The 16223-nt window shown below is 31.1% G+C and overlaps 2 protein-coding genes across 2 annotated transcripts; both read left to right on the plus strand.

Annotated features, from left to right (window-relative positions):
* The first annotated feature begins 7273 nt into the window (after positions 1–7273).
* Positions 7274–9260, plus strand: LHCA3 (PSI type III chlorophyll a/b-binding protein). Its single transcript, XM_039023902.2, has 3 exons — positions 7274–7660; positions 8263–8324; positions 8436–9260. Exons 1-3 carry the CDS (start codon positions 7517–7519, stop codon positions 9049–9051), a joined length of 822 nt encoding a protein of 273 aa, XP_038879830.1. The 5' UTR covers positions 7274–7516; the 3' UTR covers positions 9052–9260.
* Positions 9261–14551: 5291 nt separating this feature from the next.
* Positions 14552–15630, plus strand: LOC150037926 (phosphoinositide phosphatase SAC5-like). The gene is made up of 3 exons (XM_090311079.1): positions 14552–14635; positions 14728–14860; positions 15494–15630. Exons 1-3 carry the CDS (start codon positions 14552–14554, stop codon positions 15628–15630), a joined length of 354 nt encoding a protein of 117 aa, XP_090167205.1.
* The last annotated feature ends 593 nt before the right edge of the window (positions 15631–16223 follow it).

Consider the following 16223-nt stretch of genomic DNA (forward strand, 5'->3'; position numbering starts at 1 on the left):
ATTTATACTTGAATAATTGTTATGTATAGGCATGATTGCTTGTATGCTGTTTGGTGGCCTTTCCTGTGTGGGTTACTTACCAGTACAAGTTTGTACCGACCTCCCACCAGATTTTGTAGGTGCTGACGAGTATTATAACTATGGTGATGCTCAAGAGCGAGTTTGAGAAAGATTGACGCTTAGGCAAATGTCATTGTTTTGGTCTCTTTTCTTTATAAGATTATTTCACTCGAACTTTAAAAAAATGAAACTTTGTTTTATGTTCAAGTAAGTTTTTCAGTTGGCATTGAGTTGAGCTTGTAATGAACTTTAGTAGTTTTGTTATTTATTGTTTTAGTTTGTACTTAAAACTAGGATTATTCCTAGTCTTGATTTTTATGGTTTGTGTGTTGACAAAATTGTGTAGTCTGAAAACTATGGTAGTTTTGTAGAAAAGAAGTTTGTTGTTGAATGTTACTGGGCATGTGGTTTTTTGAAAATAGGTGGCAAAGATAAAAAATGTGTTTAGCATTGTTATGTTGCCAAAATTTTTACTGATATGTTAAAACCTATTTTTGGGTGAATGTCGATTTAGCTTTCTTAAGATTCCTTAAGTTGTATTTTGGGGTCCTTGAAAATTTGATTTGAAAAATAGTTGAAAACCTTAGAATTTATAAAACAAACTTTCAAAAATTATCACGACACTACTTTATAATGCAATAGCATTTTGATGCATATAAGGAAACTTTCGAATACCATGACGTCGCTCTTTGGCGCCAACGCTTCGGATTTGGGCATCACGCAAGCGTCGCAGCGCCCCCTTTTCTACATCAATAACCTTCTTTTTTTTCCCTTACTTTGCGGAATTAGCCCCTTCTTGTCTTTATTAGAAAAGAGTGGATCATTTTCACTCAATTAAACTCCAAATCACATTCTTTTGCTCATCTCCTTAAAATCAATAAAAAAAAAAACATCAAATCTAATAATATTAAGGACTAGTTACATAAATAGAATTTAAGCACAAAATAATAGAATATGTAGTACAAGGATAAAATAATTATATATATAGATCAAAAAATTGTAAAAGACTAAAAAACCCATACCTAGCCACCATTTTTTTCGCTTCTTCCTAGTTTTCTCAAATTAAAAGTCATCACTGATAGCAGTTATCGTTGATCACTGATAGGTTCTATCAGCTGCTATCGTTGATAGCTTCTATCAATTGCTATCGATGATAGTTGTTATCAGCAATAGCTTTCAATTTTAGAAAAATTAATACAATCTTGAAATATTAACTTTTAATTTGCTATCAATTATTATTAACTATCATTGATTCACTTTCATCAATTGGAATCAACGTTGAAATATTACTACTTAAGGCTATCAATGGCTATCAATGATAGATTTATAAATAGTGATCAACTTTGAAAGAAGACCAATAACTTTGATTACCATAGTAGTTATCATTAATAATCTTTTATCATGACTATCACTGATAGCAGCTATCAGTCATTATCACTGATAGACTTTCATCAATTAGAATCAACCTTGAAATAGTAACACTTAAGGCTATTAATGATATATTTCTATAATTGGTTATCACCTTTGAAAGAAACTCGATATATAGATATCACTTAAATTTTATTACCGATATCACTAATATCACTCATATTGTGGTTATCAGTGATAGCTTCTTTCACTGATAACATCATTAATAAGATGCTATCAACGATCTCACTGATATCATGCTATCAGTGATAGTTCTCTATCATTGATAACGTGCTATCAGTGGTAGCTTCTATCACCGATAACGTGTTATCGGATAACTTCTATTATCGATAACATGCTATTAGTATTAGCTTCTATCATTGGTAACATGCTATTAGTAGTAGCTTCTATCAATCATAACCACTGAACACCTTTTTGCCCCTTTCTTGTCCTTCCCAAACATTTATAAGTCTCCTTTCTTTTCGATGATAGCTTCTATCACTGATAAACATTCTATTAGTGATAACTTCTAGGCATTCCACTTACATTTTAGTTCGAGATTCAACTTTATTAATTAAGTTCACTAAGTTGGCTATCAATGATAGATTTCTACAAGTGGCTATTAACTACGAAAATATAATCAAAGATTAAGCTATCAATGATAGAAAATATTAGTGGCTATCATTGATAGACTTTCATTTGCTATTTATATTTATTCTTTGTTATAATAATCAAACTTGATGATTGGCTTGTTGGTGTTAAGTCAATTATGAATTGAATACTTTCAAGTCATGCGTATGGAACTCAGCATCATAATTCTTGTGAAAAAAAAAAAGGGAAGAAGAAAAAATTCAAATAAAGGAAAGAAAAATTTTAAAAATAAGAGAAAGAGAAAAATAAAAAACTGAAGAAAAAGAAAGAAAATTAAATAGGAAAAATGAAGCAAAAACTGGAAAAATGAAAGAAAAACTAAAAAAGAAAAAGAAAAAGAAAGACAAGAAGCAAAAACAGAGAAAGACAAGAAAATAAAATAATAAAAAAAAGATAAAGGAAGAAGCAAAAATTGGAGAAATTGAAGAAAATAAAAATTAAAAAAAAGGAATAAGTAAGAGCTGAAGAAAGAGAAAAAAAGAATAATAAAAAACTAAAGTAAGAAAAGAAAATTAAAAAAAGAAAGAAAAAAGAAAGAAAAAAAGAAGAAAATGAAAGAAAATAAAAAAAAATAAAGGAAAGATCCAAAAATCGGATAAAGGAAAGAATAAAATTAAAAAAAAAAAAAAGGAGAAGAAGCAAAAACTAAGAAAGAAAATAAAATGAAAAAATGAAAATAGGGAGGGAAGAAGCAAAAATCAAAGAAGAGAAATAAAATAAAAAGACTAAAAAAAAGTTGTACAACAAAATAAGACAAGGGAGAGCGAAATTGGAAATTAAAAAAAAAATTCAAAGATTGACTAGTCAACTCTTCCATATTTGCAAATATTTTTAAAATGTAATATATTTTTAGATTTTTTCTCTTATTCTACTATGCATTACAAATATCTTAATATTAAGTCAAAACAACTCCAAATTCAAGGCAAAGGTGCTTTTTACCACTTCAAACTTAGAATTTTGTTAGTCCCAAGGAAAAAATAGAACAAAATCGTAGGAAAATTTTAAATAAACATACTAATGACTCAAGTCTCATTATCTGAAATAACATGCTAGATTCATAAGTAAAAACATTCAAATACATCTATTGTTGAGAAATTTCAAAGCCAAATCTTTTCATCCCTCATGTGTGTGTAAGTCACTTTCAATTTAAAACTTAAAAACTCAAATTTTCCTTCTTAGAGTTTTTCCAGTTCTCTCCTGACTCAAGCATCAATTATCAAGCATAAGAATACTAAAAAAAATAGTATATCAACTGAGGTGCATGAAACAACACTCGAGAGTGCCCAAAACTTGCAATTCTTTTAGCTAAGGACATTAGCTTTCACACATCTACTGCAAGACCCAGAATATTTGCTCAATGGGTGTCCTAACTGATCATAGTAAGGATAACTCTTTTTACCCCAAATCATGCATACATATTACAAGTTCATTTTTTTTTCTTGCTTCCTATTCTTATTTTTCTCTTTCTTCCTCTATTATTTTCTATGAAAACTTTTATTTTTAAGCAAGAAAATACAGTCTCTCTTTTTTCTTAGTATAACATTACAAATTATTATGCAAGTCGACTCTTTAACCGGTAGGGCCTTTCGAGATGACAACCAAATTGATTCAAATTAACTCATTTTCAATTAATAATTCTAATTCAAAGTGACTACATGTTTAAAATATAAGATACTTCAAGAAGGACTTAAAAACATCTTAACTCATACTTTAAGCTGGGTGTACTAGCTCAATTATGTGAGTGGTATAATGCTTTGAGATAGTCTTCTCTTAATCGGGGTCGAGGAGAATTATTATGTGTGATTGTAATAATTTCTCATATAGTGAAATTTTCTTGTCCGTGGTTTTTTCTTCGATATGGAGTTTTTTCTACGTTAATTCTTGTGTTTCTAGTTTTATATTATTTTTTTAGTTTCTCTTTTTTTTTTTTTCTTATAGCATTTGGAGAGTGGGTTAAAATAATAGAGAGTAAAAGCTATTTTAATTCTGTAACGACCTAACTTTTCTAATAATTACTAATAGGACATTACTACATGCGTGCATAAACCTTAAGTAAATATTTTATACTTTTACTTAAATCAAAGTAAATTCATGAATTAAATAATATTATTAAAGTAAATACTTAACCTTAAAATAGTTGCTCAGGATCTCCCTAGAAACAATAGTTAAAACCAGAAAATATGAAATAAAAATATTCGAATTGCAACATTCAAAGTTCTAAAATTCAAACACTGAAAAACTCGTTTCAGAACATGAAAAGACTAAGCAAAAGCTTTCAACTGGTCCCATGACACTATCACACATTTCTCTCGTCATGCATAGTGCATCATTTCCTTTACCTGAAAACATGTAACATAAAAATATGAGTATATAAAATACTCAGTATCTAACCCTATTACTAGGGACAAATTATGCATTTATGTCCAATAAATGTATTCATACTAGTGTGACATGCATACTTTACTATCATGAATGATTTACAAGCGAATAATTGGATCCACCTTACTATAGGTGAGGTGTAATCTAGTGAATTCCAAAGGAAGCAAAAACCTCCATCTAGTGATCCCAAAGAAACACAAAGCCTCCAATGAACCTAAAGGAACACAAAGCCTCTATTGAACCTGAAGGAACATAACCTCTAGCGAACCTGAAGAATCACAACCTCTAGTGAGCACGAAGGATCACAACCTCTAGTGAACCCAAAAGAACATGTCCTCTAGTGAATATGAAGGAAAATTTCCTCTAGTGAACCCGAAGGATCACAACCTTTTATGGAATATACAATTACAGGTAGGAGGGCAATTATCACTAATCTATCTCACTTACAACATATTTTAGGGTCCCACACATATACACATTAGTCACATGTAGGTAACATCGTGCTCATAAAACTTCTTTATTTATATAGAATATCATGTTTTTCAATATTATTAGAAAGAGTCGAACCTATTATACTATCTATGTCACTTGGCTCAAAAACAGCTCCAATAGTAAGATTACTTACCTCGAGTTAATACCCAGACAAAATAGCAAATTATTCCCCTTTTATCTTGAGTGAAAAAAAATATTGAATTACCCTATATATAAATCAAAATAACTTAAATATTTAGGGCATAAATCAACTATGAAATTCATTCTAACAGTCTCCAAATACTTACCTAACTTGAGGCTTGATCCAAGATCAATTCTAAACTTTTCTCAACAATTCGAACGTAGGCACAAACCTACAGAGAGTTTTAGACCAATTTTTCCAAACAGAATTACCAAGTCTTAGAACTTACCCAAATCCACTAAGAAAGTTAACGAACTCCTATCCCCACTGAATTGCTTGCCAACACTTCCAAAATCCAAATTTGAAATTCAAATAGTATGGCTATCAAAAAATTGAAGCCAAAAGTCAATTGGTATCCATGGAGCCCTGAATCAAACTTTTATTTTTTTTTTTTTAACTTTTTGAGTCTCCAACAATTATTCCAATAATTATATATCCGATTTGATAGATAGACGAATATACAAGCATACATTTCATGTTTGTTTGAGTAATAGCAATAACATTCCTCAATATCATGCTAAGATAGCTAAGATTTCCAGAAGAAGATGTCATTTGTTTGATGAGAAATAAAAAGGAATATCGAAAATTCGAGTGGCTGAAGCTGAAGCAACTACTTTCGAAGCAACAGAAAGAAAAACAACGACGGGAATGGGAGAGTCTATACTTCTCTGACACGTATTTATTTTCCTTTTCCTTTTATCCTTAAATTCCCAATATTAAATCCAAGATTCCAAATCTTCTTTCACTTATAATCTAAATTGAATTATCTCAAAGTCCATAATTGAATTCAAACCCAAAATTCAAGATATCATCCAAATAATTTAAAATAATTAAATTAAAATTACCTAAAAATTTGAGATGTCACAAACCTTGTTTTGCTATAATAAAACCATTTACAACTCATTAGTTAAAATTATCCACTCTATCTCTTACCAAAATATTTTCAATAACTCGACACATCGACGACCAACTTCTGAGGTCCAACTTCAACTATCACTTTCAACGACTACTCTGGTGCCTAGCTTTAGCGAAGACCGCCTTTGATGCTCAATTTTGGCACCTTAAAAAAACCACCTCAGAAGTATGGTGGTAGTTGCAATTGTGCACTCTCAAACTTTTAATTGTTAAAAATGGGTCTTCAAACTCATACAAATGTTAAAATTTGACCCTCAAATTTGCATAATGATAAAAATTGTATTCACAAACATCTAATAATAAAAATTAAATCCTCAAACTTATAAACTAGAATGGTTAAAATTGAGCTTCAAAATTAGTGTATAAACCGTAGGAAATAACATATAGAAGATATAGAGAAATGATTATTTCAAATTTTATTCAGTTCTATGAAAGGGGAATAAATTCTGATGGAAACAAAAAATTTAATTAAAAAAAAAAAAAAAAAAAAAAAACCCCACTTTAACAATGACGTAACTAATTGAAAATTCAATGAGTAAATTTTCAAAATTTGAGGCCCATTTTTAATTCTTTTATAAGTTTGAGCAACCTAAAATTTTTTTATCTCCTCACTACAAATATGTGTTTTAATCATCCATTGAGCTATGCATAAATTAAAAAATAAGTTTAGTTAATTTATATAGTTGATAAAATATGATATTTAAGGTATCATTACTTGTATAATTAAAAAGTTATAGGAAAAAAAAACCAAACGTGAACTATAAAATATAACATGTACTCCAAACATAAATAAACATAACCCAGAGAATATAATATCCACAAATTTTAATAATCAACATAACATTTCAAACAAATAATATTTAGGAGGATAAACCGAAATGAAAACTAGATCTACCTAGGACCAAAAAGGTGTCTCTTTTTTTTATTATTAGTAGGTATACTTTAATCATGATAAACTAAATCACAAGAATTGAGTATATTTATACACCTTTCATAATTTAAATTAAAATGTATCCAACACTATTTATAAGTTTACTTTTTTTAAGATTAAAAATTATTATTTTAAGTATTATAACAATCTCAAAGTAAAGCTCAATAATCATCAAATGACCATAGACAATGTAATTAAAAAGTAAAAATAGTTGAAAAAAACAAGTAAAGAAGTGGATGAGACAATATCTCTTATCTGGAAAGCCATGAGATCCAGGTGGACAGTTGTAGTTGGATTGTTAGATCCCAACCCAATCCAAAACCTGGGACACTTGAAATCTCAACCAGAATTTGGATTCTAAAATCTGCCTCTCTTCAACCTCTAGCTTATCTTATTCTTTCCCATTTCCATTTTATTATTCCTATTCCTTCCTCTCACATCATCACTTCACCAATAACCCTTTCTCTCCCATTTTTTGCTTTGAAAAAACTAAGGCTAATATGGCTACTCAGGCACTTGTTTCATCTTCTTTAACTTCTTCAGTTGGTGCAGCCAGACAGAGATTAGGGGCAAAACCTTCTTTTGGATCTTCAAGGAAAGCAGCTTCTTTTGTTGTTAGAGCTGAAGCCACTCCTCCTGTTAAGGTTAGTTTTTCTTTTCCTTTTATCTCTACTTGTGTTTGGATTCTTACTGTTATTAGTGTTTAATATGGTATTATAACCAGTGATCTTGTGTTTGAACTCTTGTTTTCTCTTTGATTCACGTTCGTAATCATTTGTCCAGTATTGTGCTAGCTTTCATGTAAAAAGATTAAATTTACTGTCATGACTTAGGTTCCATTTGTCAATAACTTTGTTTTTGTTATTATGTTTTTTATATTTATGCTTCTTTTATACTAATTTTTATATTAGTGTTATTGGAGAAACACTTTAGTTGTTAGTTAAGTTTTGAACACGGAAATTACTTTTTTTTTTACTCAATTTTTTAAATTATTAGTGAAAAGTAGGTATGAAAATAAAGAAATTATTAGATAGAAATAGCGTTTATAACCTTAAACCTTAAAAAATCAAAAATTAAAAATCAAATAATTATCAAACGAGATCTTAACTATTGAATTTAATTTTCAAGGGAGTAGTTTGAGCATAGCTCATTGAAGAATGCAACTACGACCTTTTTCTAAAGTCAAATATTATTTGTTGGAGTTAGTTTAGTTATGAGATTTAATATTATGTTATTAATATTGCAGCAAGGAGCAGATAGACAACTATGGTTTGCCTCAAAACAAAGTCTTTCTTACTTGGATGGAAGGTATTAACCAAAAAAAAAAAAAAGAATTCACCGATTTCTCGTAAACAAGAATGTTATCAAATAGAGCAAGTTTTAAAAAGTATTAATTTGAATTGCTTTGTAAATTGATAGTCTCCCGGGCGATTACGGGTTCGACCCATTGGGGCTGTCGGACCCCGAGGGCACAGGAGGGTTCATCGAGCCAAGATGGTTAGCATACGGCGAAGTGATCAACGGGAGGTTCGCGATGTTGGGAGCAGCGGGAGCCATTGCCCCAGAGATCTTTGGATCACTAGGGCTAATCCCACCAGAAACAGCCCTCCCATGGTTCAAAACAGGAGTCATCCCACCAGCAGGGACCTACAACTATTGGGCAGACCCATACACACTGTTTGTGTTTGAAATGGCTCTAATGGGCTTTGCTGAACACAGAAGATTTCAAGATTGGGCCAAGCCAGGGTCCATGGGGAAACAATACTTTTTGGGCCTAGAAAAGTTCTTGGGTGGGTCAGGGGACCCAGCATACCCAGGTGGGCCCTTGTTCAATCCATTAGGGTTTGGGAAAGATGAGAAGTCATTGAAGGATTTGAAGCTGAAGGAAGTGAAGAATGGAAGGCTTGCAATGTTGGCAATATTGGGTTATTTTGTACAAGGACTTGTCACTGGTGTTGGGCCTTACCAAAACCTTTTGGATCATTTATCTGACCCTGTCAACAACAATGTTTTGACCAGCCTTAAATTCCACTAGAAAGGGATATATATGTCAATTGTAATTTGTGTATTGTATATTAATATGGGTCACAATCCTTTTGGGTTGCTTTGGAGCTTTGAAAATTTGTTTCCCCCCTCTCTCTTTATTTGTAACATGATTTGAGGAAAAAACTTTTCTCTAATATTTTGCATGGTCTTCTTTGTAAGAATATTGACATATATGTTAATTACCTATCTAGGTATCAATTGATGCTTCTTTTTCCCCTAATTAAAATTAGTATAGCATTTTATAGTAATCTTCCTTGGCTTCCTCGCAACAAGTTGTTTCATTTCATATGTCCATAATGGAGGGTAGGATTTTAGAAGAGAAAAAGTGTGAATCATATAAGTGGGGAGAAAGTCATAATTTCATTTAACTTAAATATGCCTTTATGTAGGCTTACAGATAACCATAGAATCTCAATGGTTAAGAAACCATAACTAATACTAAATGCTTATAACTTCTCACATAAACAAAACTCCCAAAGAACTCAATGGACATTATTGGCTAAAAAAAATTAAAAAATTAAAAAATTAAAAAAACCAAAAGAATCAAGTTTAATGCTAAAACTTTCATTTTCTCATTAACAATGGAACCTTTCATATTCTCAAAATAGGATTAGTTTTTCATTCCTTATTGAGTGCTCATAAAGTGCCAGAAGAAAAGTCTATAAACATCAATATCTTACCATTTGCATTGATGTTGGGTGTATTGAGTTGGTTCAACTTTTTTTTTTTTTTTTTTTTTTGGAGCAAAACCATAATTGAACTACCAAAATAATGAAGAAAAGTGTAGAATCGATTTTTAGGAAAAATCGCACCGACCAAACCGTCAAACCCAATGCTTCATCGTGGTTCGGTGTCAGCCAACCAATTGTGCATGTGGGGTCGTGAAATTGGGTCGGGTGGATCGGTTTGCACACACGCGTGTGCTCCACCTCCTTTTTTAAAAGGGGCACTTGCAAGAATAGTAAAAGAACATTCTTAAAATTACAAATTTTAGTAATGATTTTTCAAATTTTGCAAATATAGCAAAAAAAGATTGAAGCAGATTTTCGTTTTTATTCTTCCAAATCTACCTTTATTGGTGTATCAGCATGTACAACAATAGTAAATTTGATATAATTTATATTTGGTAAATTATCTGATAGATTTTTTATCTTGTATATCAATTGACTAATCTACCAAATATAAAGTCTAAAAGTTAACAATTGATATATTAAAATTATCATTCGTATATCCTATTTTTCAGTCAATAAGTGCTCGTACATTTTATATGATTCATGGACTTTGACTAATATACGAAATATAAAATATATAAGTTACACATGAAATATTACCATTTAAATAAAATTTAGATGAGTGTTGTGATGGGATCAAATTCCCCAAATGAAGCGTTTTATCGCTTTTAATTTTATTTTAGGAAGATGAAAATTACATAAAATTAAGAAATAAAGACGCAGACATCACATATTGTATACATTATTTAGGTTAAGCATGAATTTAAAATTGAAAGATGAATTATCTTTGAAAAAACTTCTTCAACAATTCTTCTCTTTTGGTGAAATAAATTCCTCTTCTGTGTGATAAAGCCTCCAAAAAGTCTTCCTTGCTATGGCTCTAGCAAGAACCCATTTGTGGCAGTGCATTTTGAAAGAGAATAGAGAATTAGGAGAAAGAAGCAAAATTATAGAGAACTGTTCTTCTGTAATTGTTTTTTAGAGAGAGTTTTTGTGTATTTTACCAGGTGACTGTTGTTAGGAATGTCTTAAAACTCGCAATTCATGTTAAACATTCTATTTATCAATAAAATATTATTGAGTATTTTATTCAATAAAATTGTTGATTTTGCATTCTATTATGAAAATCCAATAAACGTATCCATGGCTATAGTATGAGTATTTTAATTTTATGTGGTGACATAAACAGGATCAAGTTAATAGTATATATAGCCTAAATGGTCTAATAAGTATATGGATGAAATTGGATATCTCATCCTGGTAACACTATTGGATGCGGCCTATTTTGTATAAGTAATACAAATGATGTGATCCACAGATCATTCATGTAGAGACATGTGAATGAGGGGCATCCTATGCAATGAGTTTGCATATAGACTCGAACACGAAATAGTCACTTTTTTTTATAACGATCGTTTACTGTTAAAATTGACTATTTCATTTTTAAGTAACCTACGATAACTCGATCTTAATCCTGAACTAGTTATGAACTCCTGTTTATTCGAGATTATCCCTTGATCTGCATGGGTGAGAGTAGTCCAATAGCACTGCTCAATAAGCCTTCCATTTTGGAGATAAGACCAGATGAATAGCTGGGGGCATAGCCCTGCAAGATGGAATTCACTCCTACCCATTTTAGGGTTAGCAGATAGGTTGTTCTCTTAAGTACTGATTCTAGGTCTTGAACAATCGGGGCCTCACCTTCTCATGACAAAGAAAGGACTTGATTTATAAGTAGTATTATGAATCGAATTGTTCATTAGAGTGTCAGTGGGAACTTAAGGAACGAGATGTATTTATAGGGGTAAAATGGTAATCTTGACCTAGTTGTGATTACGAACAACCTGTGAAGGATCGACTTACTAATTATGGTTTATATGAACAGAAATATATCTACAGTGAGGAGAGTGCAACTATCGAGCTATAGTGATATGTCTTGATAGTTAACAAATAGTAATTAGTTCGATTAAAGAGTTTCAACGAATTAATTACATATCGTTAGAGCTCATGATATGTAGGTCCATTAAGTCCCTCTACTAGCTCATTAAATTGGAATAACAAATTAAGTATTTCTGTATGAATTTAGGGTTTTCGATTGTTTGTATATGATACAATTATAAACGTTTATTTTAATTGAAATTAGAAAATCAATTAATATTTAAATTATGATTTAAATATAAAATTGATTTATTGGTGATATTAATATTTTATTAATTTAATATTTAGATATTAAATTAATATTATTTAAAAATAAATTAAAATTAGTTTTTATTTAAATTAATTATTTTTTAATTAATTTTATAAAATTAATTTATATAAAATCATTTCATGTTAATGGGTTTTTCTAATTTTAGGAAAAACTCGCTAACATGTATTATGGAATATCACCAAAATCCATTGCTAATCTTCAAGTTGGGGCTGCCCAACATGCAACCTGATACATTTGCATGGTTTTATCTATATATATAGAAGCTCCATGCATGAAGACCAGTGAGAGATTGAAAAAATAGAAAAGTTCTGAATTAATAACCTTGCTCTCATTCCTCATCAACCCAACTTGTTCAAGTGTTTCTACCACACATTCTAGCTTGAGCATAATAAAGATGATCTCGGTGGTAGTCCTCTCGATAATTCAAGCGAGATCTTGGTGTTTTTTAGCTGATTTTGTGGAGGTATCTTCAAATGTAATATGTGTTTCAAACCCTCTTTTGAATATCATATGTATAGCATGCTTAAAACTCAAATTAAACGTAGTTTAAATGCTTAATGATTCTATAGTCTTCCGCTGCATGATATATCATTCCTTCAATTGGTATCAGAGTATGATTTAAGCGCTTAACTATTGTTAACTGCCTCAGAGAGTTATTAATTAATTAATTTTAATTAATATTAAATATTTAATTAATTAAATAATCATTTAATATTTAATTAAATATCTCATATTTTATTTAATAAAGATTTGAATCATATTCAGATACATATTTTCTCTTTTAACCTATAGTTTTAATATTAATATTATTCACATTAACTTATAGTCTATATTTTTAATACGAATCTTATTCATATTAATTAATAATTGAATTATATTCAAATATATTAAATCTCCCATATTATATAGTATAATTTTGAATCTCAGTCAAAATTAACTATATATTATAATGTATCTACACTGCACCATATACAATGCATATGTTTCTCGAACATTTCAAATTATTCTTTCAAAACTTTTTGGTCCTTGGTAATCAGTTATGAGCTAGCAAGGGGACCTAATGGATCTACAGATTATAAGCTTTAGTGCTTCGAGATTAATTATTAAACTCTTTAATTATTTAATCAACATTCATTAACTATAACACAAATCACTATAGACCCATAGTTGTACTCTTATGTAGAACATGTTGCATCCATGGATATAATCATTACTTTTAAGTCGATCCTTCACGAGTTGTTTGTAATTATATCGAGGTCAAATGTCTGTTTTCTCCCTATAATTACCTTTGTATCCTTAAGTACCACCGATTCTCTAATGAACAATTTATCTATGGTTCAATCATAAACTAAGTCCCTCTTGAGCCAATGAGAGGGTGAGTCCCCATTGTTCACCTCCCAGAGTCAATAGTTAATAGAACTACACATCTACTTTTTCAATACGGGAAAGAGTGAATTTTATCTTGTGAAATTATGTTCTCAACTCCCTATTCGATCAAGTCCTCAAAATGGTAGGCTTGTTGAGTCGATGGCTTGGGCCACTCTCACTCATGAAAATCAAAGGACGAGCTCTAATATACAGGAGTTCATAACTCACTTAAGATTAAGATCGAGTTACATATCACTACAAGAATTTTGGGCTTTAATGTCGATTGGACAAGGTGAAACCGGATGTATAATGTCGATTTTGTTTTTTTTAAAAAGCGGATCTTTAATGTCGGTTTTAAACCAACATTGTAGGTATACCTTTAATGTATATTTATAACACTAAAGATCTGCATTTTTTATCTTTTTTTTCCCCTATTTTTTTCATTTCCTACTTCACCACCACCCCCCCCCCCCAATTTTTATCATTCTCAGACTTCCACTCACCCACAACCCACGCGAAACACACAACTCGGCCAAGCATCCGGCCAACACCTACCCCTCCTTGTCCATTTCCGGCAACCAATTGTCTCGAATGCGCTCTTCGGGGAGAGAGAAGACTGGAGACTCGCTGACTTCAGAGTAGACTTTGGAACCAGTGGCAGAGCTTTTCCAGAAACGTCCACTCGATTTTCCAATTTCCTTTGATCGCTCTACTTCGCTCCAGCAGCCGACCTCCGATAAGAAAAATCAGAACGCCTTGCCGCAGAGTTCGAGTTTTCGAGCTCGCTCCCTCACTTACCTTCTCCTTCAACTTCAGCAGCTTGTTAATCAGGTTCATTGAGTTTTGAATTTGATTATGTGACTGTGATTGGTATGGATGATCGAGGATTTGATGTTTGATTATTAACGGATGAGTGTTGATTGAAATTTTTGTGTTGGACTATATGGCTTTCGGTCTTTCGGAAGGATTGCACTGTTACATTCTTGACTTTGATCAACTAGTTGATGATGTTATAGAATAATACAAGAAGTTTAAAGGTTTTTTGGGTTGATACTAACTTCGTATGTGGATAATTACTCTTACCATCATTTCTCAATCCTTTTCAATTACCGAATCTTTTATTTTGACTCATAGGTAGACCAGAATTGAAAGGATTACCTCATTTCATATTAGGACAATCCATGGAGGGAGTTGTTACTTTGAAAATGCACTGGAAAGAACCAAAGCTATGGGTTGGAGTGGTTCTTATGGCTCCCATGTGTAAAGTAAGTTCAAACATTTCCACAAGGGAAGAAGTTTTTTTGATATTGTTTTAGTCTGTACAGGTATGTGAATAGTGATTTCATTGCTTTCTAAGATTGCAAACGATGTGAAACCACTAGAACCAGTTCTTAAGGTCTTAAATCTAATGTCTAATGTGGTGCCAAAAGCCAAGCTTCTCCCAAAGGTCGATCTTGGTGAACTAGCTCTCAGAGAAATGAAGGAAACTGGTTCGTATGCCTTACTTTCTTCACTAGATTTTCATACCAATGGAGCCTTTGTATATTTAGTTCCTTAAGTACACATCTGTGATTTGAGCGTATATTCTTGATATCCCCATCATAAAGCATATAAAACATTGAACACCTCATGATTGTCATAAGAAATTCATGGTGTTTGAGTGCTACTTGCTGCAAGTATGATAGTATTTCAGTTTAGAGTTAGTAAAATCGGTTCATCCAAATATATCACGAGAGAAACGAAATGGAACGTACCCATAAACATTTATTCCTATTAAGAGTTTCTTCTATGTTTAGAACATTTTATGCCATTTGGTCGGTCTGTTTGCGTATGTAAGAGAGATTAAAAGTATAAATTCAAAAAAAAATTGTCCAAATCTCATAAGCTGCCATTCTGGTTTCATCTTTCACGATCTGCTCAATCTGAGCAAGATTTTTTTAAAGAAATTGAAGAGGGTTGTTCTTAATTTGTAACAATAATGAAAACCCAATTGATGAAATTATACCCTATTGAAGGCAGTTTGATGGTAGCCATTAATGTCTTCTCTCAATTGCTTTGTAATTACATTCTTTTTGTTTTTCAGACGCTTGAGACGGCATTAAACCTGTGATCAACTTGTTCAGAAACTTTTTACGGCATTGAACCAGTGTCAAAGAAGGATCAGAATTACGAAGCAACAAGACTAAAGTTTGAGAATCTTGTTTTGAGATATGGGAATCCAATAATTATATTGAATTTGATTAAGGTATTTCCTCATTAACGATTTTGTTTTATTAGTAGATGCATGAAACTTGTTCACTCATACATGCCTATTTAGATGTAAGAATGGTACTAGGTTGTTACTCCAATTTCAAACTCAATTTAAGAGTTGTCAACTAAAATTTCAAAATAATTACAATTTGAATTAAGTTCTTTAACTTTTATAAGTGAATCACTCTAAATTCTTAGACTTTCTCTTTAGCATTATTGATTCATCATTCACATATGTTAAATTGAGATAAGAATTAAACTATTTCAGAGTAACGTTCTTTCGGAAACTAGTTAAATTAGAATTTTTTAGCTAACTCATTTGAACGATACTAGTTAAATTAGAATTTTTTAGCTAACTCATTTGAACGATAATGAAATGATTTTGAGTGAAGTTTTTCATTTCGTTAGGTTCAAGTTTGATGTGTAAGGCTAAATTTTGATTCTTGAGGATTTGGAAGGAAGATAGGAAGATTGCATTGGACATGTTTTAAGAAGGTTAACAAGTGGAGAAGGTGCACCCAACACAAAAAGGACTTCATATTAACATTAATAACAAGTACATGGTAATATTTATAAGATGCTTATCTTAAAAGTCTATTTGTT

Source organism: Benincasa hispida, chromosome 2 (genome assembly GCF_027475165.1).
Source record: "Benincasa hispida cultivar pf3 chromosome 2, pf3_genome.v1.1, whole genome shotgun sequence".
In the NCBI taxonomy this organism is placed as follows: domain Eukaryota; kingdom Viridiplantae; phylum Streptophyta; class Magnoliopsida; order Cucurbitales; family Cucurbitaceae; genus Benincasa; species Benincasa hispida.